The sequence below is a fragment of the Branchiostoma lanceolatum genome, chromosome 3 (assembly GCF_035083965.1).
Source record: "Branchiostoma lanceolatum isolate klBraLanc5 chromosome 3, klBraLanc5.hap2, whole genome shotgun sequence".
Taxonomy (NCBI): domain Eukaryota; kingdom Metazoa; phylum Chordata; class Leptocardii; order Amphioxiformes; family Branchiostomatidae; genus Branchiostoma; species Branchiostoma lanceolatum.
The window spans coordinates 7986832-8010865 of NC_089724.1; the positions used below are offsets into that span (position 1 = coordinate 7986832).

The 24034-nt window shown below is 41.9% G+C and overlaps 3 protein-coding genes across 4 annotated transcripts; 2 read left to right on the forward strand and 1 right to left on the reverse strand.

Moving 5' to 3' along the window:
• The first annotated feature begins 8 nt into the window (after window positions 1–8).
• LOC136429984 (ciliary microtubule-associated protein 3-like) lies at window positions 9–3813 on the forward strand. The gene is made up of 6 exons (XM_066420181.1): window positions 9–140; window positions 747–895; window positions 1419–1520; window positions 2020–2153; window positions 2692–2809; window positions 3287–3813. Exons 1-6 carry the CDS (start codon window positions 131–133, stop codon window positions 3353–3355), a joined length of 582 nt encoding a protein of 193 aa, XP_066276278.1. The 5' UTR covers window positions 9–130; the 3' UTR covers window positions 3356–3813.
• Window positions 3502–16836, reverse strand: LOC136429981 (FERRY endosomal RAB5 effector complex subunit 3-like). Of its 2 annotated transcripts, none has more exons than XM_066420176.1 (14): window positions 16550–16836; window positions 11765–11910; window positions 11031–11212; window positions 10410–10509; window positions 10000–10124; window positions 9194–9297; window positions 8182–8266; window positions 7638–7750; window positions 7009–7143; window positions 6264–6344; window positions 5570–5772; window positions 5131–5188; window positions 4828–4895; window positions 3502–4529 (listed from the first exon to the last, which is right to left on the reverse strand). In XM_066420176.1, the coding sequence occupies exons 1-14, from the start codon at window positions 16707–16709 to the stop codon at window positions 4437–4439; spliced, it is 1653 nt and encodes a 550-aa protein (XP_066276273.1). In that variant the 5' UTR covers window positions 16710–16836; the 3' UTR covers window positions 3502–4436. The 2 variants fall into 2 exon arrangements, with proteins under 2 accessions (XP_066276273.1, XP_066276274.1); XM_066420177.1 differs by lacking the exon at window positions 16550–16836 and adding an exon at window positions 12519–12523.
• A 212-nt stretch (window positions 16837–17048) lies between these two features.
• On the forward strand, window positions 17049–23892 carry LOC136429983 (RAD51-associated protein 1-like). Its single transcript, XM_066420180.1, has 8 exons — window positions 17049–17219; window positions 18583–18644; window positions 19230–19356; window positions 19667–19797; window positions 20585–20803; window positions 21182–21340; window positions 22331–22540; window positions 23381–23892. Exons 1-8 carry the CDS (start codon window positions 17194–17196, stop codon window positions 23518–23520), a joined length of 1074 nt encoding a protein of 357 aa, XP_066276277.1. The 5' UTR covers window positions 17049–17193; the 3' UTR covers window positions 23521–23892.
• The last annotated feature ends 142 nt before the right edge of the window (window positions 23893–24034 follow it).

A 24034-nucleotide genomic window follows, 5' to 3' on the forward strand; every position in this document is an offset into this window, starting at 1 on the left:
GTAAAACGGTTATAACACGTTGTGGTGAACTTTCCGATTTTACGACATTAGCCGGGCACGCTACTGAGATTGTACGACAGTACCGCAAAACGATGTTTCCTCAGCAACCGGCGACAACAACAAAGCAAAGATGGCGGAAGGTGGGTTTGCTTTTTCTTAGCTCCTCTCTTTTGACTCAATTTCGTAGATTTTAGCGGTATTTGTTGACCAGAAATAGGCTAGAAATCCGTAAATGTATCACAACTACACATACAGACGTAGTCATTCGAAGTTCCCATTGTAGATTTATGGGAATTAAGCGATGTTTTATCAAATCGGGTAGCAAGGCTTTTTCTGGGAGGGGCAACGCGATGTATATTCAAGTGACTATTGAAAGGATGATCCCGTCAACAGTAGAAAAAATAGCTTTGTCTTCTTCTCTTCTTCTTGTTTCGTGCGCAACTTCATTAAGTTGTAGACTCTGGCACGGTGGGGGTAGGGGTACTTGTGGAGGGTGGTCGCTGTGTTTTGTTTTGACATGTTTTGGCTTTAGCTCCTCAAGGGGCAGGGGCGCTACTCCCTGCGGTGTCAGGTCGTTTCCCCGTCATGCAGTTTCCCCGTCAGGGCAGATGATCCTGTCAGCAGTAGAAAAATTTGCACTGTTGACAGGGTCATCCTGTCAGCAGTAGAAAATATTGTACTGCTGACAGGATTATAACTTCCTGCCACTTTCTTTGTTTTTCACGAATGTTTTTGCCACTTTACAGCATCGGCCCAAAAGATGGAGATCTCCTTCGGCACCACCTTGGACAGGAAACTGTTCCCCATCAACTGTGCTCCCACACGGTTTGGCAATGAACTTTCCCCACTCAGGGGAGCGCCACATAGAGGACCAGGTTGTTATGATAATGAAGAGGTAAGTGCCAAGATGCTGAAATTGTTTGCTCTTTTGTGTATCGTATCAGGTTGACATAGGGACAGATTTTTTTCACTATTGACAGGCTCTTTGGAAGTGACTATTGACAGGACAATCCTGTCAGCAGTAGAAAAATTTGCATCATCCTGTCAACAGTGCAAATTTTTCTACTGCTGACAGGATTGTCCTGACCATAGCCTTAGGCATGTTTTTTGCACTGTTGACAAAAGTTCCTGTCAATAAGAACTTTTCTTCTCAATAGCTATGCTGTTGACATATTTAGTGTCAATAATAGCAAAATTTGAATATTTCAACTTTCTGGGCAGTTTGAACTGGCCTTGTTTTTCATAAGGTTGCCTATAAACACCTCCTCATTGTGCAATTCTTTTGTGTTCTATTTTAGATCAGTATGATTTAATTTCATTACATTACCATTTTTTGAGATGTGTTAAAGTATTGTGTTAAAGTATACACATATGTAGTTGTGTAACTCGATTCTCTGTTGTTTTCATTTCACAACCAGGTCAGCAACATGGTGTACAACATTGAAAAATATCCCATCTGTACCAAGAAAGGGTACTCCCTGGGCGCACGCACAGACCCAAGGTTCAGGAAAGTTCACACGGTAAGTTCACAAAAAATACATAAAGAAGTTTGCTACAAATTTGTTAGAACGAATTTTTCGATGTAGGTAGCTTTATCATAGTCTGATTTAATCGCACTTACAGCGGCCACCCGTAACCGGTCAGCCATGAAAGCCCTGGACTGCGGAAGTTTGCGTTATACAGACTAGCTTTATCTAGAGTTTTGATGTCTTGTGAGTGTGCATGGGAGCATGCAAAGAAAGAGTTATATTATCGTAGAGTGGAATTTGTATCCACCAAGTACTGTAGAAGCATCCTCATTAGATTGCTTTAAACAGCATCTACAGTTAGATTTGCAAAGGTTAGGTGTGACAGGTGGTAGTTCATGTTCACTGTGATATAACCAGCTGCTACCGTGCTGAGTGCCTGCAAAGCTGGTGTGATACGCCGAAGGGCAGTTATACCGGCTTTCTAGATTCAGATGCAGGAGTGTGCATTGAAGTATTGATATCAATAACACAATCTTGTTTTCCCCTCCAGCTTGTCACACCCAGTCCTGTGGCCTACCAGACCACCTGGACAGAACTCAGGAGCTTCGAACCTGCCTTTAAGCCATTTGAGGTTGGGGCCAACAGGTTCAGGGAGATCAAGCTAGATCCACTCATTAATCCAGGGTAAGATAACTAAGATTTATAATCTTTGCATTGTGCTATGGATTAAGTGGTGATTGTGACTTAACTCTGGGTCCCTATAAAATATAAGAGTAGAATAAAATGCAACATCCTTTTTTTTGCACAAGAATACTGTAAATTCAGAAATTTTTGCAATGGTTTTATGTTTGCGTTTTTTGCAGTGAACTCTTTACCACAAACTTAAAATCACTGCGAAGCGCTGTTCCAATGAGTGATTGTATCGCAAAACATCATCGAACACTCCATTTTCTCCCTACTGCAAAATCAAAGCCCCGCAAACATTTCTGCATTTACAGTAAGTGGTGATTATTCTGGGTCCCTATAAGATATAAGACAAGAATGAAATAAAATTCAGTACGAATGTTTATATAACAAGAATAAATGTTTGACAACTTAGCAATATCCCAAATCCCATATCCCAAATGGTCCTCAGGAGTCATTTATTGCATACCTTGAGTTTATGATTTATGCTTACAGTTCCAGCTGGTTTACTAATATTGTCAACACTGTTTTTTCTCAGGCCTGGGACCTATGAGCATGATATCAAGAGAAATCGCCAAGTGTCGTGGCCTAGCCAGTTTGGTGCACCTATCCATCCCATCCAGCCAACACCAGAGAAAAGAACACTCAAAACAGAGGTATGTCACTCTACTTTCCATTTTCTCTGCACATTTTCTCTTGTCCTGTGATGTTATTCCCTTATTTTGCTGTAAAAGTGTAGTGTGACAAGTAAAAATTACACTTGACAAAATGCTAATGCAATACATATGTATTTTTGTCCAAAAATACATATGTATTGCATTAGCATTTTTTACACCTCTCTTATGAGAGTTCCATCTTTCCCCTAGCCACACTGTAACATCTAATTTATTTTGCTACATCAATACAGTCACCTTAGAGTCTGGCTCAAGTCACAACTACCTGTTGCCATCTATAGTATCTGTTCATCACTGCTATCTTAACCTTCTCCCTGCTGCCTAACTCTGTAACCAATAGGGAATTGGGTGCCAAATGGCTACCTCAGTGTGCTAAAGGTTAAACCTTTGAACAATACCACCACTGGTAAATACATTATCTGAGATAGTTGCTAAGTGACTCTTTCCTTTGTTTTGCAGCTGCTAAGTGACAAGGAGTTCAGGAAACACAAGAACCGGGTGGCATACCTGAGCCTATACTGGGAATGATTACCTCATCTTTATGTACAATGTAGCAGTATAAGTCACTTAAGTGTCTTCTGTGTCACTTAAGAAAATAAGACCCATTTTAATATTGGGTTAAGCATCAGCAGATTTTAAGAACAAAGAATACTATGGCTGCAATGGTGGCACAATTATCATAATCATGATTTTATTACTGAGAAATGGCTTGAGATTATTTCACAGGAAACAGGACGATTTTGAAGTCATGTTGTGTTTGAGATCATTCCATTGCATCTTATGACGTCAAATGGAATCGGTGTGTATATATACATGTAATACTGCAGTATTCAGCAGTACATTTGTGTGTTTTTTTTTGTCTTCCATTATGTGAAAGTACTAAAAGCGTTATTTCGCACACTTTTGTTGCCAATATCATAGCTCTCACATTGTTCTGAAAATGATAATGGTGAGAACAACTGTAAATAAAATAATAATACAAAGTGCTCAGTTCCAATGTCTGTTTGATATTCAGATATCATTGGACAAGTTGCTGTCTAATGTTACATTGTACAGGTACACAGTACAGGTACATATCTTTTGCACATCTGGACACATGTTGCAGTACTGCCCCCTTGCAGATATCAACAGAACTACATGAATTGCACACTGTCATTGCACCAGAGATGACTCAATACTAATATATGGCCTTGTTTTCGCACAATTTAAACAATTCAGAATTAGAATATTGCATATTATACAACAAATTGATATCTTTTTCATCCAAAACGTTTTGAACAGTTATCTGTCATCAATTTCAGATATTGTCAAAGAATTAAATTCTTCCAATTCTCTCAATTTATCATAAAGCACATTCCTGGACATTGCATTTGTTACCTTCAAGTTCAACACTTTGTATCTGCCTGGCATAAGTTTTCAATTTCACACTAATTACTGGAAAAGTACACCATATCATTAAAAACACAGTTCACAAAACTGATGGAACAAGTTGCTGATATGTAATATATACATGTTACGTACTAGTATTTGGCCAATTGAGACTGTCATACCATTATTATTTAATTGGCAAGTTTGTGGGCTTGACTGAAGAATTTCTTATAAGACGTCTTCATTTTGCTTTGCTGAGATCCAAGGGTGTAGATACGCGGAAGATTTGAGGCAGCATGTTGCTGAACTGGTGAAACATCTCATCTGAAATACCCTGCAGATAACATGATCAGAACAAGTATATATAATTATTAAGTACATGTATGTCCTTCACAAAACATGGCAAGTTAAGAAAAATCTAAAACACAGAACAAGCAAGCAACTTTACTTTGTACTTATATTTTATGTTGAAAAACACCATCATATCACAAAAAGCAGAACTCTGATAAATTTGATTTTTTTATTTGATTTTATTAGAATTGCAACAGTGCAATACACATGCGACACAGGCTGTGTCGTGACTCACGCATAAAAGTATTGTGGTTGTGCTTCAATGAAACCAACACACTGACCTCAGGTACCATGAACTGTATAGTTCTGGACTCTGTGCCTCCCCAAGATGCCATCTCCATCATAAACCCTGGAAATACAACAGGTTCATGTGGAAATATACATTCTTACAGCACACACAAATTTCTGGTTACTACCAAATCATAAAATAGAAATTTATAGCTAAACACTATATGATAATAATGTATTTTTGTATTGCATTGTCAAAAGTTTTCTGTACAGGATTGTCAAGTGAATACATTAAAATCTTGATTATTGAAAGACAAATCCACAAAAACTGTTAAATGTATTTGACCATGAAGTACCTTTGATACACTTGAAGATGAGCTCAGCTCTTTTCAAACACCACTGCACTGTCATCTCCTGTAAATATGAACCCAAGAAAAGTGAGATTCCACATTCTCTTCATCACACAGATTAAAAATACATCGTGCAGAAACAACAACTGAACACATATTTCAGAAATTGAAATATTTACAGTAATATTTCTTGCACAGCTAAGGCTAAAATACATACTGTAATTCTTGTTTCTTTCACTGTAAATTTATGTTCACTATTTTAACTGTCACCTCTGCACCGTGAACGTATCATCACAATGAAAAACCTGTTGTAATTATTTATGATTCCTTCACACATCCGTTAACGTTTCGTGAAGTTAAAATTCAGTGAAAATGTCCATTTTCCATACACCGTGAAAATTTGCTACCGTGAAGATAAAGTGAATTACAGTTACTGTTTAAGTACCTCTCCCATCTCATGCACCAGTAGAAGGGGAACGGTCAAGGTCAGTATGTCGTGTCGACACGCGACCTTGAGGATGCTGCGCAGACCCAGGATGGTCGGGTTACGAGCGTTAATGTTGGTGGACCGTAAGGAGTCGTCCGCCACCAAGTGGAACACTACGTGCACCTCAGCTAGGTTGGAATGCCTGGTGATGTAAAAATCCCCTGGAGCAACATAAAATGAATGACATAAAATTGTAAGTTTAGTTCAATTCAATTCAGTTCACTTCATCCTTCATCACTTCATCAGTTTCTCAAAATTGTTAGACATAGAACTTTGAACCGGGACATTTCGCGATGTCAACACAGGGAACAATGGGTTCTTTAGAACTTTAAATAGAACTTTATAGGATAAAAAATTTCTTTGCACAAATCCAATTTTTTAATTCAAGACTGATTTATCTTTTCGGTAACCGTCTGTCACCTTCCTCAGGGCAATTCTGACTGGTTCTGCAATAAGCACAACTACGTAGGTGTCGCATCTGTTACCAACCTGATCAAACTAGTCACGGATAGAACTTTATAATCTACATAGTAATATTTTGGATGCAGCCAACAGTGCTGTACTTCTATATTTGTACCAGTCTAGTGTTCAGATGATAAGTAGACAGATTAAAAAGTAAATGATTGAGTCATGTAAAGGATGAAGACCTTACCTGCCTGTAACCTGTTGAGATCTGAGAATGACTTGCTCTTGGACTTCTCACTGTCTGCACTGCCATTGCTGCCATTCTCTTCTGTTGGAAGAAATAACTTTCTGTTATCCACAATCTACAGAACCTATACCAACAGTAACAATACCAAATTTTCCTGAAAAAATCAACCCATTCCCTGATGATATACTAAGGTGTTCTTTGGGATGTCAAAGCCTCTCTGCCCTGGAAGCTTTTGTAGAGACAACTACTGTAAATGCAGAAATGTTCGTGGTGGTTTAATGTTCGTGCATTTCACAATGAACTGTTCACTGTGAACTTAAAACCACCACAAAAAGTTTTGTCCCTCCAATTGGCAACCCATTGTCTAAGCACTACGTACTGTGCAGTATATAGTACAGTATTATGAGGCAACGTGCAGTACTGAACTACAGTATTCTGATTTATCTATGAATACTGCATGAAAGAAATTCATGATCAGGACGTTTATAGCGCACCATTGCTGAGTAGGTATGAGGCCATGCACTTGGCTATCTTGGTTTCTGAATTGCTGTCCGTAAAGCCACTGGTGTTCCCATTATGTGACTAACTGTACATATCATGTAGTGCTACTATTATTTCAAATGCGTACTTAAAACCACCGCAAACACTCCATTTTCTCCCTACCGCGAAATTAAAACCACACAAACTTAAGGCATTTATACAGTATGCCGCCCCCCTCCCCACCCCTCTACATGTAGGACAGTACCTTCCTCCTCCCTGGCAGCCTGCCGTGCCATCCTGCAGCTGTTAGCCCTCACCAGGTCCTCCTGGATACTGCTGAACTGGTCCTGCAGGGCTGGGAAGTGGAAGTCTGTGGACTGCTGACAAGCCGAGGAGAAATCTGGGGACCAAGGGAAGACAAAGTGACTGTTGTACCTAAATGTTGTGGAATGTCACACAGAGACAGCCTCTCCCTCTCTCTGTCAATCAGTCTAAAAAGACTATAATCTAAACTTAAACTGAGCAAAAAATTGGAGACAGAAGATACTGCTAAACCTTGTATTCTAGGATTGAGTTAGTACAGTAACTACAGATCATCATTGTGCTGATTCTGGGGCAGGTGGTGGATGAGGTAAATGTATATATTACACAGCTTCTTGAAGCTGACCATACTTAATTTGTATTCTTGATAGAAAGTACTAACTTAAAGTTACTAAGATTGGAGGGGGTTCTACGAGCTATCTTATTTTCGGTAAAAGACAATAATCAAATTCTTTTGCTATGAAAATTCTGTTAATTTATTTAGAAAACAATGTCATGTCTCAACATCATCATTCTGTTTTAATGAATTAGCCATCGGCTACAGGCTTATGATGATATTTTCTGTACTATTACCTCTCTTGATGCCAGTGTAGGCATTGACTCTGTTGTCCACCAGCAGCACCAGACCACACAGGGTGTTGGAGTACAGGGACAGGGCAGTCTGCAGGCGCTGGGGTTTGGTACCGCTGTACAGGACACGGGAAAGCAAAGCTGCAGATCTGCTCTTTCTTTAGTAAATTCTTGGCTTTTATCATAAGACGACACTATCTTCATGTCTTTTTACAAATAAGCAAAGATGTTGTCATGGATACTCATAGTGCAGGAGAGCACATTGTCAGAACGTAATGCGCATATGGTATATAGCCTTTAAAACTATTATAGCTGCCCAGTCTCTTTCATCATCTTTGGTCAACGTTGCATCAGATTTACGGATGTTGCATATATCTTTGGACACAACTATATGAACTGTATTGGTTATATACGAGATATTAACCTTAAATAAGCAAACAGCACCTTAAACTCTAAGTTCTGCAAACGTGCTGTCCAGGGGTAACTTTGCTACAACAAGATTTACTACCCCTTGATATACATGTAACTAAGTGTAAAGATGGCTCACCCAATTTTGTTAGGTTTGTGTCGACACAAGTCCAGCGGATGGGCCCGCATCAGCCGGATGTTGTGCATGGTCTTCATTTGGGCTCCTGGTAAAAAGAAACAGTGTGTTCAGCAAGTAAGATTCCTTGTTGAAAAGTAAGGCCATAGTGATTTAATTACAAGGATGACATCCGCCCGCGCATCAATATTTGTCCGTTTTGATGAGATAGCGGCCTTACTGTAAAGCATACAAAGCAGCTGCAAAATGAGAAAGTATATGCTGTAAGTTGCAAAAAAATATTTCGGAAAATGAAGACTAATGCCAAAGTCAAAGAAGAAGAGGTGACGGAACAAAATTGAAGAATCTATATTATCTTAACACCAAGTTTTGTTAATTTCCCCTGACCACGTAGATTTCATAATGGAGGTAACTATTTTCTTTTACAATTTTTTTTTTATTGCACGCTCACATCAGTTTTGGGGTCTCCAGAGGATTTCACCCAAATAGTCAAATCAACATGGCCTAACTTGTTGAAAAAATGCTGAAAAGTGACTCATTTACAATGCAACTAATATCTAGACGTGATGAAGCCTACCACAAGGTCGGTCTGTTGTTTTGTCTAATTTAATCATCGTTCGCCCAGCTTCACTTACCCCTAATTAATAAGAATTGTAGAGACACAAAAAACAGAATTTGCTGAACCCTGCAGCAAAGCAGACTTTCTCTGAACTCTCTACCACACTGGTAGCTTGATCTGACTGGAGTGGTGCAGCTTTGACCCTCTGCTCTCCAGCTAAATACTCCGCCCCTCATCTGGGGGCATGCCTCCCCCGAGATGACCATTCTCTGAGTCACCTCCTAACCATACTTTCTCAACTTTCCCTGGGGTTACTTGGAAAGCTGTCCATCACCTCCTGGTACATTACCCATCACAGCAGACCATCCTTGTTTGCTGGGACTCAGATCATTAACGTCGCTTAGCAACTGTACAAGTCATTAAGCTGTCAATATCCAGATGAGTGATACTCCTTACCCAGATGTATGGTGAAGCTTTCCTCCAGCCTTGGCTGCTCCTCTGGCTCATTGTTATCATCTGAACCCTTGTCTACAGCATCTGACATGGCACGGATACGCTGGCTGTGGGGAAACAAGCATAACAAGGAATGAATAAAAACTTGGTTGGAAAACCTACTATACTATGCTAGAGTTGCCCATTGGAAAGCATGTCAAAAAAAACCCACTGAAACAAGGCTCCATAAAAGTACTAACCCAAATTTCAATCTTAAAACTTCTTCTCCACTAGAAAGTTACAAGGTACTTGATAGCCATGCAAAGAGAAAACAGAGGGTTGTTCAGCTAAAACTCAGAGAAAAGCTGTCAGTCAGTAGTAAGCAAACCCTACCTTTCACCCCAGATTTTGTGTGTATCCATCCGCATGACCCAACAACTTATATCTGTCCTTAAAAAAATGTCCCTCAAGATTGGGCCAACATTTTCAAGGAAAAAGAAGGAATTTCAAGGATTTTAGATGGTGCTATAATTGTATTCCCATTTTGAGGCCTCCAATGCACAATGCAACTTTGATGTCTGCCCTATAACCTCCTTGGTTATTGCAAATGCATTTAAATGGTTTTCATTTCGCGCTAAAAGCAAAAATGGAGTGTTCGCGGTGGTTTTAAGTTTACGGCAGCGCTTTAGTCACATCTGCTACAGTATTGGACAAGAATATTTGCGGTAGTTTTAAGTTCGCGGTGAAACGGTCGCCGCGAAAAACGCAAACATAAAACCACCGCGAACATTTCTGCATTTACAGTAGATATAGAGATACAGGATGCGTACATGGTTGTCCTGTTGCCGTTGCTGTGCTCCATGTCCTGGTGTACCTGCCTCACCCACTCCCTGTACTCATCACGCTGGGTCGTCTGTAGGTTACACACCTCGTGGTCCCACTGAACCTCCAGTTTCTGGACAAGAAAATATTTGTGGTTAAAGATCCCTTTTCATGCTGAGTCAGAGACTTTATCTACCCTGACTCTAGCCTATACTACTCAAGGACAACAACAGGCTTTTGGTGCATTTTCTACCCATTGCATTCAAAGATGTAGGTATAATCAGCATAAAAATTCACTTCACTTTACTTTGTACTGCAAATTTTGCTTTCTCACAACTATGACAGCATACTGTCATCTTAAATGAGAATGCCACACATTGAAACATTTAAGCACACAATCATTTTAAACAAAATTTACCTGTGTGCTGTCAAAGTGTTTCTGTGCGAGTGTGTTGACCTGTTCATCTGTGTGGGTGACCCCGAGGCCCTGCATGGCTGACTCCATCTCCTGGTGCTGCCTGCAGAGGGGGAGATCAATTAACTCAGGCAACATGCAACGTACTGTACTAGCCTCAGAATGATGAGTTAGACCATCTTTTTCCTGTAATACTTGGTCACAAAAGATGTCTTATATCTATTCCCACTTTCACAACCCCTAAATCCTAGCCTGCTGTGCAGACTTCTTCTAGCGGTGGCGTTAATTTTTTTGGGGGAGCACTGATATGCAATTTTTTACACGGGCCAAGGTTCTCTGATGCTGGATTAAGGAGTATTGCCACCGATGGAGTTATGTCACCGAGAGAGGTGGAGAGGCGATTCTCCCTGGGCGACATAACTCCATCGGCGGTAAAATTCCTTAAGTCAGCATTAAAGGACCTTGGCCTGTGTACAAAATCACATATCAGCGCCCCCCCCCCCCAAAAAAAAAAGTAAATGCTGCCACTTCAAGAGGTCTGCGAAGGAGGCTACCTAAATCCAGTCAAATTATCATGATATGGCATTAGCACACCACAATACGATGACATGATTCTGAACCCACTTGTCTTCCAGGTTTTTCCTGGCGTTCTCCCTGTGGTTGATGACATCCCCGTTAGCGACGGCGTAGGTGTGCTCCAGGTTCAGCAGCGTCTCCAGGGCTGAGGAGTGGATCAGGGCGTGGTACGTCATGGCGAACTGGTGGTCCTTGTTCGCTGCCTCAGGGTCACTGTATCTCGTGCACTCCTGTAGTGAGAAACAGAGGCGTGAGGCCCACAGTTTGGCTTTGCAGAGGCTATATTGGTCTCACACCTGTTTGTCCATACAGAGGTGTGAGACCAATACAGTTTGATTTTGCAGAGGCTGTATTGGTCTCACACCTCTGTCCATACAGAGGTATGAGACCAATATAGTTTAGCTGCAGAGGCTTGGGTCAAGGAAGGGCATCTTAAGTTCAAGAGAGTGAAATATTATTTTCCCCTTTGTGGCCGTATGTTTCTGACATAACCTCCATTCATATCAATTCGCCGGGTTACATAAATCCGCCACTTTGAAAAACAGTGGGTTTGAGAGATCTCTAGTACAGCACCCCCAGGTGTGCACAGTTTAGATATGCAGGAGCATGAGTGCATTATACTAGGGAACGTTGGGTTGGAGATCTGTTTGGATGTATTTTTTCAGAGTGGTGGAATTATGCACCTGGATGCACAGGAATAGAAGTCTGCAATCTCTGACTATTTTTCCTCATTATTGGAGGAGGAATACAAAGTACATGTAATAAGGTCTTCATGAACTTACCCTGGCAAATGCCTGAGCCCAGATTTCTGCTTTGTCCTCAGCTGACTTCCCCCCAGTCTCCAAGGCTTTGAGGGAGTTTTCAGCATTCTCATCCTGTAGCTTGGAAGTCTCCACTGCGATGAACTCTTCCAACTGATGAAGGAGCTCTAGAAACAAGAGACATGGTTCTTATAAGTTGAAGATACAGTTTTGCTTAAGCTCCAGTCAATAGTGCAAGAAAAATCTTATTGACAGGAACACCCTGTCAGTATAAAAAATTCTTATCCTGTCAATAGTGAAAATATTTCTTTATTTCTTGTTGACCGGAGCGTACGGTCAATATTGTACAAAATTCTTATTAACAGACCATCCTGTAGATAGTGCAAAAAAGTCTTATTGACAGGAACATCCTGCCAATAAGCCTTAATCTTTTATCTATCATTATCAATTACCACCTGTACCACAAGGGTATCATATTTTCATGGCAAGTATGTAGTGAAATTGGTAAGTCTGTTACGAATTCTTAACTCTTAACAGTTAACCCGCAGCAATATTTTACACAAGCAAGTGGCTATTGACAGGATGATCCTGCCAACTGTAGAAAAAATTTGCACTGTTGACAGGATGATCCTGTGTGTCCAGAACAGCCAAACTAATTATCCTGTCAACAGTGGAAAAATTATATTGTACTGTTGACAGGAAGATCCTGTCAATAGCCTCAGGCTTTACACAAGCACACGCAACCACAGGTGTTAAGTATATAACGTATCGTTACCGTCCTCCACACAAACACAGTTGTTAAGTATATAACGTAACGGTCAGAGGTCACCCCAGGCGGGCGGGTCGGGCTTCTCTGTAGCTCCACTCTTTAGGCTTTTTTTTAGTTCTTTTTCATCCATCCAACTTTCTTTTCACAGTCAGTCTCATCAACACACATCCATATATATATTACTAGTTTTTTAAGTCCCCTGGTCACCCTTGGGCTGTGTATTTTAGCCCCTTTTTAGCTTAGTCTTATTACCGTGCCCCCCTTCCCACACCCGGATTGCGTCTGACGCCGCAGTACCATCTTTACCGGTGAGACCGCTCCATTTTTACACTCTTATAGTACACCATTTATTACTGTATCCATTTATTTATCATGTAATTCTCCCCCAGCAGCGTGGCGCTCCTCCTTCCCGAGTAGGAGAGAAACCCTGCAGGTCATATGGGCATGTTCCATACACCATTTCTGCTGGGCGCCATTTTACTTACCATCCACTTCACTTTGTTAATTGTAAATCCGGAACACCATCCCTCCCCCTTCACTCCAAGGCATGAAGGTACATCTCACACCCTTAACAAGACCATGAACAGTCCTCTCCCATTAACCACCTTGCTGGACAACAGACATGCTATTCACCCCTCCAAGCTTGCACTAGTTTCTATTTTTATAAACTCTAAGGATAAACTGGCACCCCACCGCAGACCTAAACTCACCCTTTTTTGTATCACCCTCATAATACTTCTGTCTGGAGATGTGGAGTTGAATCCAGGACCCAGGGCGCCGAAGTACCCCTGCGGCGTATGCCATCAAGCTGTCGGGTGGGAAACGGTCAGTGGCCGGCAAGCCATCTGTTGCGACTCATGCGATGTCTGGTACCATACTGACTGCATGGGTATGTCAACACCGGTCTACAATACCATCAATAACCCTAATGTGTCCTGGATTTGCTGCTCTTGCGGCCTACCCAACTTCAGCTCCAGTCTTTTCAACTCTACAGTCTTTGAAACTTCTAATTGTTTTTCCTCTTTCGACACCAGCACCTGTTCCAGTCCAGCAAGATCTATAGGCTCCCCTATCGCTACCTCTTCGCCTATTAGTCACAACGTTACCCAACCACCTCGTGACCGCACACACACCAAACCAGTCAGGACCTGTGTTGTTAACTTTAGATCCATTCGCAACAAGATACCTGAACTGCATGCATTTTGCGAAGCTGTGCAACCAGACATTGTTGTTGGCACTGAGACATGGTTGGACTCGTCAGTGGGCAGCAGTGAAGTCTTTCCGGACACGTTCAATGTGTTCAGGAGAGACCGAGCTGGCCGGGGAGGGGGTGTGCTTGTTGCTGTAAAGAACAACATCATTGCAACCCACCACCCTGAACTGGAATATTAATGTCCCTGCGAGTTAACGTGGGTCCAGGTCCAGCTGGCTAACAGTAAGTCCATTTACATCGGGGCCTACTATCGCCCCCCCCCCACTGCTGGTCAGGATGACTTTGCAGCACTAGAAAGATCAGTGCTGCAAATGCGGGCAAATAACAACAATGCCCACATCTGGCTAGCAGGGGACTTCAACTTGCCAGATGCGACCTGGAACCCCGAAGCAAATACCATTGCTCCTAACCCATCCAGTCTCACAAGCAAGTACATCAGCCTTGCCAATGACTGCGGTCTGGAACAAATGGTCTGCGAACCAACTCACACTGTAGGGCAAACTTCGAACACCCTGGATCTGTTTCTCACCACAAATTCCACCTTAGTGGAGAGAGTCAAAATCTTGCCAGGTCTCAGCGATCATGACATCCCGCTGATTGACGTTCAAGTAAAGCCCCAAACATCAAACACGAAAGATCGACTCATATACCTGTGGAGGAAAGCCAACATTGATGCACTCCAGCAGGATATGGTAACATACAGTCGTGAGTTCGCAGACCAAGCACAGCATAATACTGCCTCAGAAAACTGGGAGCTGTTTAAGGCAGCCGTTAGTGGTGCTGCCAATAAGCATGTTCCCAGGAAACGAGTGAGGCCACAATCTAGCAAACCTTGGATAACACCCCAGATTCGCAAAGCATTTCGTAAGCGGTCTGAACTTTTTTCCAAGGCTAGGAGATCCAACTCCCATGAAGCCTGGGCAAAGTTCAAGAGGTGTAGGAAGGGAGTTAAGCAGAGAGTTAGGAAGGCCCATAGGGATTATGTTTCCAACTACCTTGAGACAAACATTGAGGATAATCCCAAGGCCTTTTGGAGCTATGTCAAATCTCTCAGACAGGACTCTACTGGTGCATCGGCCATAAGACACTAGGGGGTGCTAACATCTGACCCCCAGGAAAAGGCTGATGCACTGGGAGCCCAGTTTGAGTCAGTGTTTACCAGGGAGGACAAATCTACCGTTCCTACCCTTGGCGAATCCGTAGTTCCAACTATCCCCTCCCTTAACATCTCAGTGGAGGGGGTAGCCAAACAGCTCTCTAGCCTTAATCCCAGCAAGTCCACAGGACCAGACGGAATACCACCTCGCCTCCTGAAAACTGTTGCCGAGCAAATTGCGCCAATACTACAGACAATATTCTCCCAATCAATATCTACGGGAGACGTACCTGAGGATTGGAGAACAGCTAACATCGCTCCAATCTTCAAAAAGGGTGACAGAACAATGCCTTCCAACTATAGGCCGGTGTCTTTGACATCGGTCTGTGGCAAAGTGCTCGAACACATCGTGCACAGCCACATGATGAAACATCTTGACACTCATGGCGTTCTGTCCCCGGCGCAGCACGGTTTCAGGAAGGGTCTGTCCTGTGAGAGCCAGCTGGTACTCACCCTCCAAGACTTGGCCAACAATCTTGACCATAACAAACAGGTCGATGTCGCGGTGCTTGACTTTAGCAAGGCATTCGACACCGTGCCCCACGAGCGGCTGCTAAGCAAGCTCGAGCACTATGGCATTTCTGACCTTCTTCAGTCTTGGTTTAGGGCCTTCCTAACAGAGAGAACCCAGAGGGTTGTCTTTGACGGCGGAACATCTAAAGCTGTCAGGGTCACCTCTGGAGTCCCTCAGGGTACAGTGTTAGGCCCTTTGCTCTTTCTACTGTATATTAACGACCTCCCCAGCTCCGTAGATTCACACGTTCGATTATTTGCCGACGATTGCTTGATTTATCGAACTATCAGCACGCCTTCTGACGCACAAGGTCTACAGTCTGATCTTGATGCGTTAACAGATTGGCAAAATCGTTGGCTTATGTCGTTCAATCCCTCTAAATGCCACATCCTCCATATCACCCGTAAAAAGCACCCCGTCCTAACCCAGTACTCCCTAAGTGGAGAAGCCCTCACCGGTGTCAAGTCCCACCCCTATCTTGGAGTACAACTGTCCGACGATCTGCGGTGGGACACCCATATCAACTACGCCACTAGCAAAGCCGGCAGGGTACTAGGGGTCATTCGGCGCAATTTGACCCATTGTCCATCTAGGGTCAAGGCCACTTGTTACAAAGCGCTGGTGCGGCCCCACTTGGAATATAGTGCCACCGTCTGGGACCCGTACACCACCAAAGGGATACAGGCGGTGGAGGCCGTCCAGCGCAGGGCCGCCCGAGTGACTCTGAATGACTACCGGCAGACTAGCAGCGTGACACAAATGCTCAATGACCTGCAGTGGACCCTTCTCTCTGAAAGGAGGAGGAACGCCCGCCTCACCTTTTTCTATAAGCTAGTTAATAACCATATCAACATTAATACAGATAGTCTACTGAAACCAACCCAGGGGCGCACCCGGGGAAGCCACACGCTCAAATTTCAACCACTTTACGCCCGAACAGACTCTTACAAATATTCATACTTCCCCCGCACCATACCCGAGTGGAACGCCCTGCCTGGCGCGGTTGTTACGGCTCCCACCGTTGAGTCTTTCCGCGCCAGGCTGGAGGCCTGCCCGCCTTAGCCTGGGACCTCCTCCCCCCCTACTTTGCCCCTCGCGGGGTTATCTGGGGGTAGTCTAAGTTGAAGTTGAAGTTGAAGTTGAAGTAACGTTACCGTCCTCCACATAACACGGCAGGTTGTGTGCGGCCACCAGTCTACCCCTCAGGTCCCGCGCGGAACACTCCAGCGGCAGACGCAGGGGAACCGTCAGGCAAGACTTCTGGCTTCCGTTCTTAAACTGGAAGACAAAGTCCTTCTCCAGACAGCCTGTCATCGTCCTTAAACACAGTTTGCTTCTTCAGAAGGAAGAAAACGAGACAATACAGTCTTGAGAAACACCTGAAGCACTGGAAAGTCTCTCCTCAGCTGGCGTTCCTTTGATAGGCTGACAGTTAAAGCACACTATTTGTAGACACGGATTCACTGAATACTGAGCCATTGAATAAGATAAATAAGCCATAACTCTGCACAAAAAAAGTAAATAAATTAGCAATACAATCTTTTTGTTGATTTTAAATGGGATTTTAGGTCCGATGAATATACTTTATCATATACCCTATTTCTATTCAGTGTATGATTTTATATTCGCAGCTCTTAACGAATTGTTTGCTAGTTTTATGTAGTATAGGGGTCAACAGACAGGTCACCTAGCTTAGTTGTACTGGAAGGTTGGCTTGGGTGCCATAGTTGTTTTGATGTTCAAACTTTCACGTTTATGTCCGTTTTTGAGGCAATAAACCAAAGGTTTGGCTTCTACAATGGCGGAATCAAGACGTTCGGGAAGGTAGGTCGATATGAGCGTAACGTAGAGGGGAGATCCTGGCGCTGAGTAACAGTTGTCATCTGGAAAAGTGCTTAACGTTTCTTGTCATCCGAGCAGAAAATTATTTTGTTTTTCTGAGGGTCGTTTTAGCTCTCGCTGCGGATCCCACGAAAACAGTACTTTGCAAGACTATGTTTGTTGTTTTGTGGTATGTTTAATATTGTCTACTAGTAGTTACTCAGCGTACTTTAAAGTAGAAGCGAGAGTCTTAGACGTTGTTGCAAGAAAATTACCACGTCTACTTGAACGGATTAGTACACTGCAGGATGCCTTCACCTGCAGTTGTATCAGACACCTTTCGTGTCATACATGTACATGTATATTAACATCATTTTACACAAGATTAATTTATTTGTATCTTGAGCAGAATTCTATTTACTCTAAAAGCCAATTTTAAATCTTGGTGAATTGCACATCTACCATGCATACGTCTGTCATAAGAATGTGTTTACTAAATGTTCGTGTTCTTGCTTCAACTAACTTGACCAGGTTTAAGTGGAATCAGGATGGTTTGGAGCATTGTCTGTGGTTTACTGTAATGCACCTGACCTTGACAGATCACGGGATAGTCGAGGATACAATGCATTCGTTGTCGTTATAGTCATATCAGTCATTGAAAATCTACAAAATCAAAGCCATTAATCATAATGTGATTCAGGAATACTGTAACTTCGCAGTGATTTAATTTCATGGTAGGAAGAAAATGCAGTATTTGCGGTGGTTTTGACTGAATTTGAGTGTGTGATGGCATACTGCTATAATTATAATAGCAATGGAAACTGGCACCTTTACGGACAGCCAGTCAGAAACCACCTACTAGTATTCGTTGCTTTCAAAAGTCCTGGCATGATCAACTGTCACTGATCAAACCGTATCCATCCTCTGGATCAGTACTAGCAGTACTTATTCTTGATGAATTATATATTCAATATTCGAAGATCGGATCTGTGTTCCTTGTCAGTATTTGTGTGTCTTCACCATAAGCATAACAGGTGCCTATAACACCTCACAACACTGTACAAATGCAATGTACAGTACGCAGTGCTTAAAGTTCAACAAAAGAGTAGGCGGGCAGAAGGCAGACCTAAATTTTTTTTGCGGTGGTTTTGAGTTTGTGGTGAAGAGGCTAGGTAACCAGGAAAACATAAAACCACCCCAAATTTAAATGTGTTTACAATTATATGTACCTGTATATTGTAACAACAAAGATTTGACAATGCCAGACATCAGATATTCTTCTGATTTCTAGCACATAGTGTATGACAAATGTTGATAGTTTCTCAAGATTCTTACATGATTTGTATATAATCTAATATCTCTGCAGGGCTCACAGGAAGGTGGACTACAGTAAATTTGGAGGTAATGATGAGGGAAACGACAGTGAAGGTAAACATGAACATCCTGTTTAGCACCCATAACAATTATAATATCAGGACATACAGTCTGATCGAAGGATTTATATCTAAGATAATACTATGTGCGTGTGGTAACCATGGCTGTCTTAAGGACGGAAATTTGCTTCTTAGGACGGACCAAAATTTCACCCCGTCCGTATTTTTGTCAGCTCAAATTGACACTTTTAACAACAGCGATGAACAACATGAGCTCCCGAATAGTGAATGGGACGGAAAAAAAATTATAAAAGAACTGGAGACAGCACTGGTGGTAACATTACTTGTTTTTTTTAATTGTATTTCACTGTTACACTTACTTACAGTATTGAAATTGCAAACAACGGTGTTTGTACCAAAATGTGTTCCCTTGCAATATGCTGATGTGAAATTAGTCTTTAATATTTGGAAAGAATTTATGAGAACTTAGAAGTACATGCTTTGACTTAAGTTAAGGCAAATGTATCAAATGTTTTCCAGTTTACTGGTAATTTCTACCAAAGTTCTATCAGCACCTCTTGTCACACACACGATCTTGAGTTGACTTGTTCTTATACCAACCATTTTCCACTTAACACAGATGACTTTGCAGACTTCAACCCACCTGCCAAGAAGAAGAAAATAGAACAGAAAGAAACAAAGAAGAAAGAGCCGACAAAGAAAATGCCTTCTAGCAAAACATCTGACAAGGCAAAGAAGGAACAGAGGTCAGGCTTATACATTTTTTTACAATGTTTGACTGCATGATTAGTATGATAAGTATATTAATTACTATGGAACTGTGAGAGGGGCTTTCCCTTAAACTTCAAACTTGCAACCAAGCAATTTAGCATATGCCGCAGTTAGCAAATGGTTTAACTGGGATACATTAAACATTAATGAATTCCACCTGTACATGAGAAAGACCAAAATACATACATATAATAATATACAAGAGACATTACTATCTGCATTCCTGCAAAGTGCTCAAATCAGGAATTGGAAAAGGACAAGATAAGATGTATCCTCTTTCTCCAGACTGTCCCTCGAGGAGAAGCTGTACCAAAGGGATCTGGAGCTGGCTCTACAGCTGTCTCAACAAGACGCCCCATCCTCCAGCCAAACAGAGAACAGCAGCCAGTCGGAACTGGAACAGGCAGCTACCAAAGGCAAGTTGTACCCTTGTGCTGTACTGTGCTGTATTCTAATGTCTAAATGCTTTGTGCATGCATACCCTTATAGTTATACAATCATGTATCATCATTTTGACCAAATCTTTTTACAGGTTACGTGATTGAAAAAACTTATGTTGATTTAGCTCGCTTTCATCGGTGCCGCCATATTGGGCTGCCATATTGACTTGTGATGCTTGCTCGGAAACATGGCACCTACCATGTATGGCAGAAATGTTATATGATTTCATTGTTGTTCACTAACTTCAGGGTTCTCACCAGACTTTTTCACAGCATAGGGGTTGGGTACAGATGTAAAATAAAATAAAATAAAATAAAATAAAATAAAATAAAATAAAATAAAATAAAATAAAATAAAATAAAATAAAATAAAATAAAATAAAATAAAATAAAATAAAATAAAATAAAATAAAATAAAATAAAATAAAATAAAATAAAATAAAATAAAATAAAATAAAATAAAATAAAATAAAATAAAATAAAATAAAATAAAAAAAATCCTCCCCCGGAAAATGTTAAAATTCATAACCCCCGAGACACACATCTTAAAAGAATTTTTTTTTTCCTCTGTTTCAGGAGTATTCTAAAGCCAAATACTGATTAAAAAAAAAATATTTATAAAGGGTCACAGGGTTCTCCTCAGAAAAAAAACACCCCTATGTGGGTCCAAATCACAGCATAGAGAGCCCCTGTGCTCAAACTATGCTAGCGAGAACACTGAACTTTGGAATTAAAATGGGCCCTATGTTTATGTTGAGAACAGAAGACTCCAGTGACATCGCCAGCGTCCCCACCCCCACCCCCAGCACGGACTCCGCTGAGAGACCCGTGGAGACACAGTCAGCAGACAGCGATGTGGAGGAAACAAGCACCAGGAAGAAGAGACAGGCCAGGTTAAAGACAACGCCAAAATCAATGAATAAAGAAAACGGAGGGAGAGAGGAGGAATCCAGGGTAGAAGACATCGATGATGAGGAGGATGGTACGTCTTTATCTATTTAACCATCTCCCTGCTGCCTTACTCTGTAACCGATAGGGAGTTGGGTTTCAGAGTGGTACTAAAGGTTAAGAGAAAAGTACCAAAAAATGAAAGATGTATGTGCAATGAAAGAAACAGAGATTCACATAGTTCAGCATTTGCAGTAGGAATGTTGTGCATCAAACACTTACATGTATCATTAATTAATCATCATTGAGGTAGGCATAACCATATTTCTGTTTCTTAAATCCACACTAAATCTTTTCCTTTGGAAAGTTTTTGCAGCAATAGTATGATTATCATACAAAATCTAAATCCTACAGGACAATTAAAGCTACCAATACATTATGCATTCTTATGCACATTTTATATTCCTCACAGTATCATCTGAGGAAGAAGACAGTGACTTTGACCCCGATGAAGACGACAGCGACTATGAAACATCCAGGAAACGACAACAGAGCCGGCGGGGAAGAGGCAGAGGGAGGGGAGGGGCAAGCGAGAAGAGACCACGGCCAAAACCCAGACTGTCTGCTACAGGTAACAGGGTTTCAGATTCTGTAAGCACCTAAGATATTGTAAGTAAGCACTCTGACAAGTATACATGACTGTATACATGTCAGAATAGAATGGATGGGTGATGGGGTGGAGGTGGCCACAAAATTTGTTTTCTAGTATGAGCCAGGGGGTAAAGATTGGCAGGCACTTAGTATTAAGACTTTTGAACATATATGTAGAAAGAAGCAAGCTACATTTGTAACTTGAGCTTTGAGGACATGGAAAATTCAAGCTTTCACCAACAAGATATCTTGGGATCCAATAAGCCATTGTAAGTCTCAATTAGATAGTGAAATGTGACTTCCTTTTTGCTCATATGTAAGTGCCGTCAATATCTTCCTACATCACACTTTTAAGTGTCCTTAAAAGAAGGTGATTGAAGAGGATGTATGTCTTCAAGATGATGAACACGGTCGTGCTTAGTGATGCGTACCTAAACCCGGACCTGATCCGGACTGGACCTAACGTTTAGGTTCAAGTCCAAAAAAACCTAAACGTCTGGAAACAAGTCCGGACTTGAAACAAAAAATCTCTCGCTTATGTATAGTTATACTCCCTTTTTGTCTTAAGCCATTATAAACCTTCCTTAGATCGTGAAATTTGCAATGAAAAAAATATGAAAATATTGCTGTTTTTGTGTTTTATAACTGAACCTTTGTGTTTACTACTGACTGTATACAATTTTGGATACATAGTTTTCAAATTGCATGTAAGATATATGCCAATTTTTGTAACAGTAAAAAAGATATTCTAGCACACATATGACATAGGTTCAGGTCCGGAGTTATAAGTCCGTACCTGAACCTTAACCCCTGGATCTGATTCCGGACCTGAACCTGAACACGGGTTTAGGTACACACCACTTGGCGTGCTTGACAGGGACTTGTGGAGACAATGGTGTCGCCTCACAGTGGATGAACTTAACTTAACTGATATCTTCCTTAATCTGCTTTATCTGATGCTCCTCCCCAGTCACACCCATCAAGACCTTCAGTGGTAAGAGTGCCTCCCCACGACCCCGGGGCAAGGGGCTGGGACGGGCCATCGTAGGTTTGAGCGCCGCGCTGTCGTACAACTCTGACGGTTCGTCTGGTCGGGACTCTCCGGACGTGTCTCACATGGTCCCGGCACGGAGCAGCAGCGGGGAACTCATCATCAGGAAACCAAAATGGTGTCCACCAGGTAGGACAGACTGCCTCCATTGTGCAACTTATGTCTCGTAATAGTAGTACCGTATGTCCTGCTACTATGGCCTAGGAAAAACCTGCCGGCCTTAGCCTTTTTTGGGGGTCAACCACTGGCAAGGTACATAGAATTTTCTGACATCTGATTGATGAAAATTCAAAACAGAATCCAAGTAGACGTGCAAATGTCTGCTGAAAGACGTCCCGTATGCCACACCCTGTTACATGACTGTATAGATTTTTAACAGTTGATGTAAAATGTGTACTAGGAAACATTATACTGTTCAGTTTATTAATAATATTGATATCCTAATGTGCTTCTACATTGTTATCTGTATAATTACAATATTGTTGAAAATACCAGTGTCCTGATGCATTCAAGCTTTATATTGTAAAGCAGTATTTGTTAAAACACATAATCGTTTTTCTTAGGTAAAGGTCCCATAGCCTTTTTGAGGCCATAGGGACAGTGGGTTGTTACCCACCGTGTCTAGAGCACGGTATTGGAAGGCGGAGCCCAACCCTCTCCTTCCACCGCCTTTTACCTCCCCAAACAAAGTCAGGTACCCATTTTTACACCTGGGTGGAGTGAGGAAAGGCGTGTAAAGTGCCTTTCCCGAGGGCACAACATCGGTGACGTCAGGGGATTCGAACCCGGGATCACTGGGTTCTGGGCCAAACACCCTGCCGTTTAACCCACACGACCAACTACTAATTTGGTAGAAAATCAAATTCTAATAGGACACTTAAACATTTGATTTTGAAAAAAAAGTTCCTCACTGTCCCCTTGAATTTTGAAATGGAATAGTCGTTACATTTGACCACATTGTGTCTGTAGGTCCAGCAGGTACCAGTAAGTCAGGAGGAGGAGGAGGAGGGGCGGTTAGCAAGTCTCCGGCCCCGATCAGAGTAGGACTGTCCAAGAACCAGAAACTCAAACCACTTCACCCGGTCAGACCAGCATCCAACGGAGACTAGCAGTCCTGTCTATTACTCTGATGCCATGTCAGCTTCCTTCACAGCCTCTCTACCTCTGGGGATATTCTTTAAGGAGTCCTAAACTCCAGAAGGGGTGTTATTTTCTAATGAATTATGTATCAATGAATACGTAATCAGCTGACTTTCTGCCGAATTCCGTTTGTAGTGGATTAGACGATCTGTGTTTTGTAAAACACTGTGATACTCAAAAACCCCATGCAGACCCTGCCCATGTATTTCCAATACGTATAGACACTTCCTTCAGCGTGAACATTTTCGACATGAATCAGGGGTGACAAGCACACCAAGAAGGCCAATTGTTGACAAGATATCAAAGAACACAAAACAAGACAAGTTTTTCTTTTTGGCCCCTGAAATCAAAGTTTGTAGCCCACCTTTTTTCAGGTCTTGTCAGACACATTATAATTAGCCATAGGTTGAGATAAATAGCACCACCTTCTTGAGTTTAGGACTTCTTAAAGGAAACAACCAGGAATGTTACTTACTCCCTCCT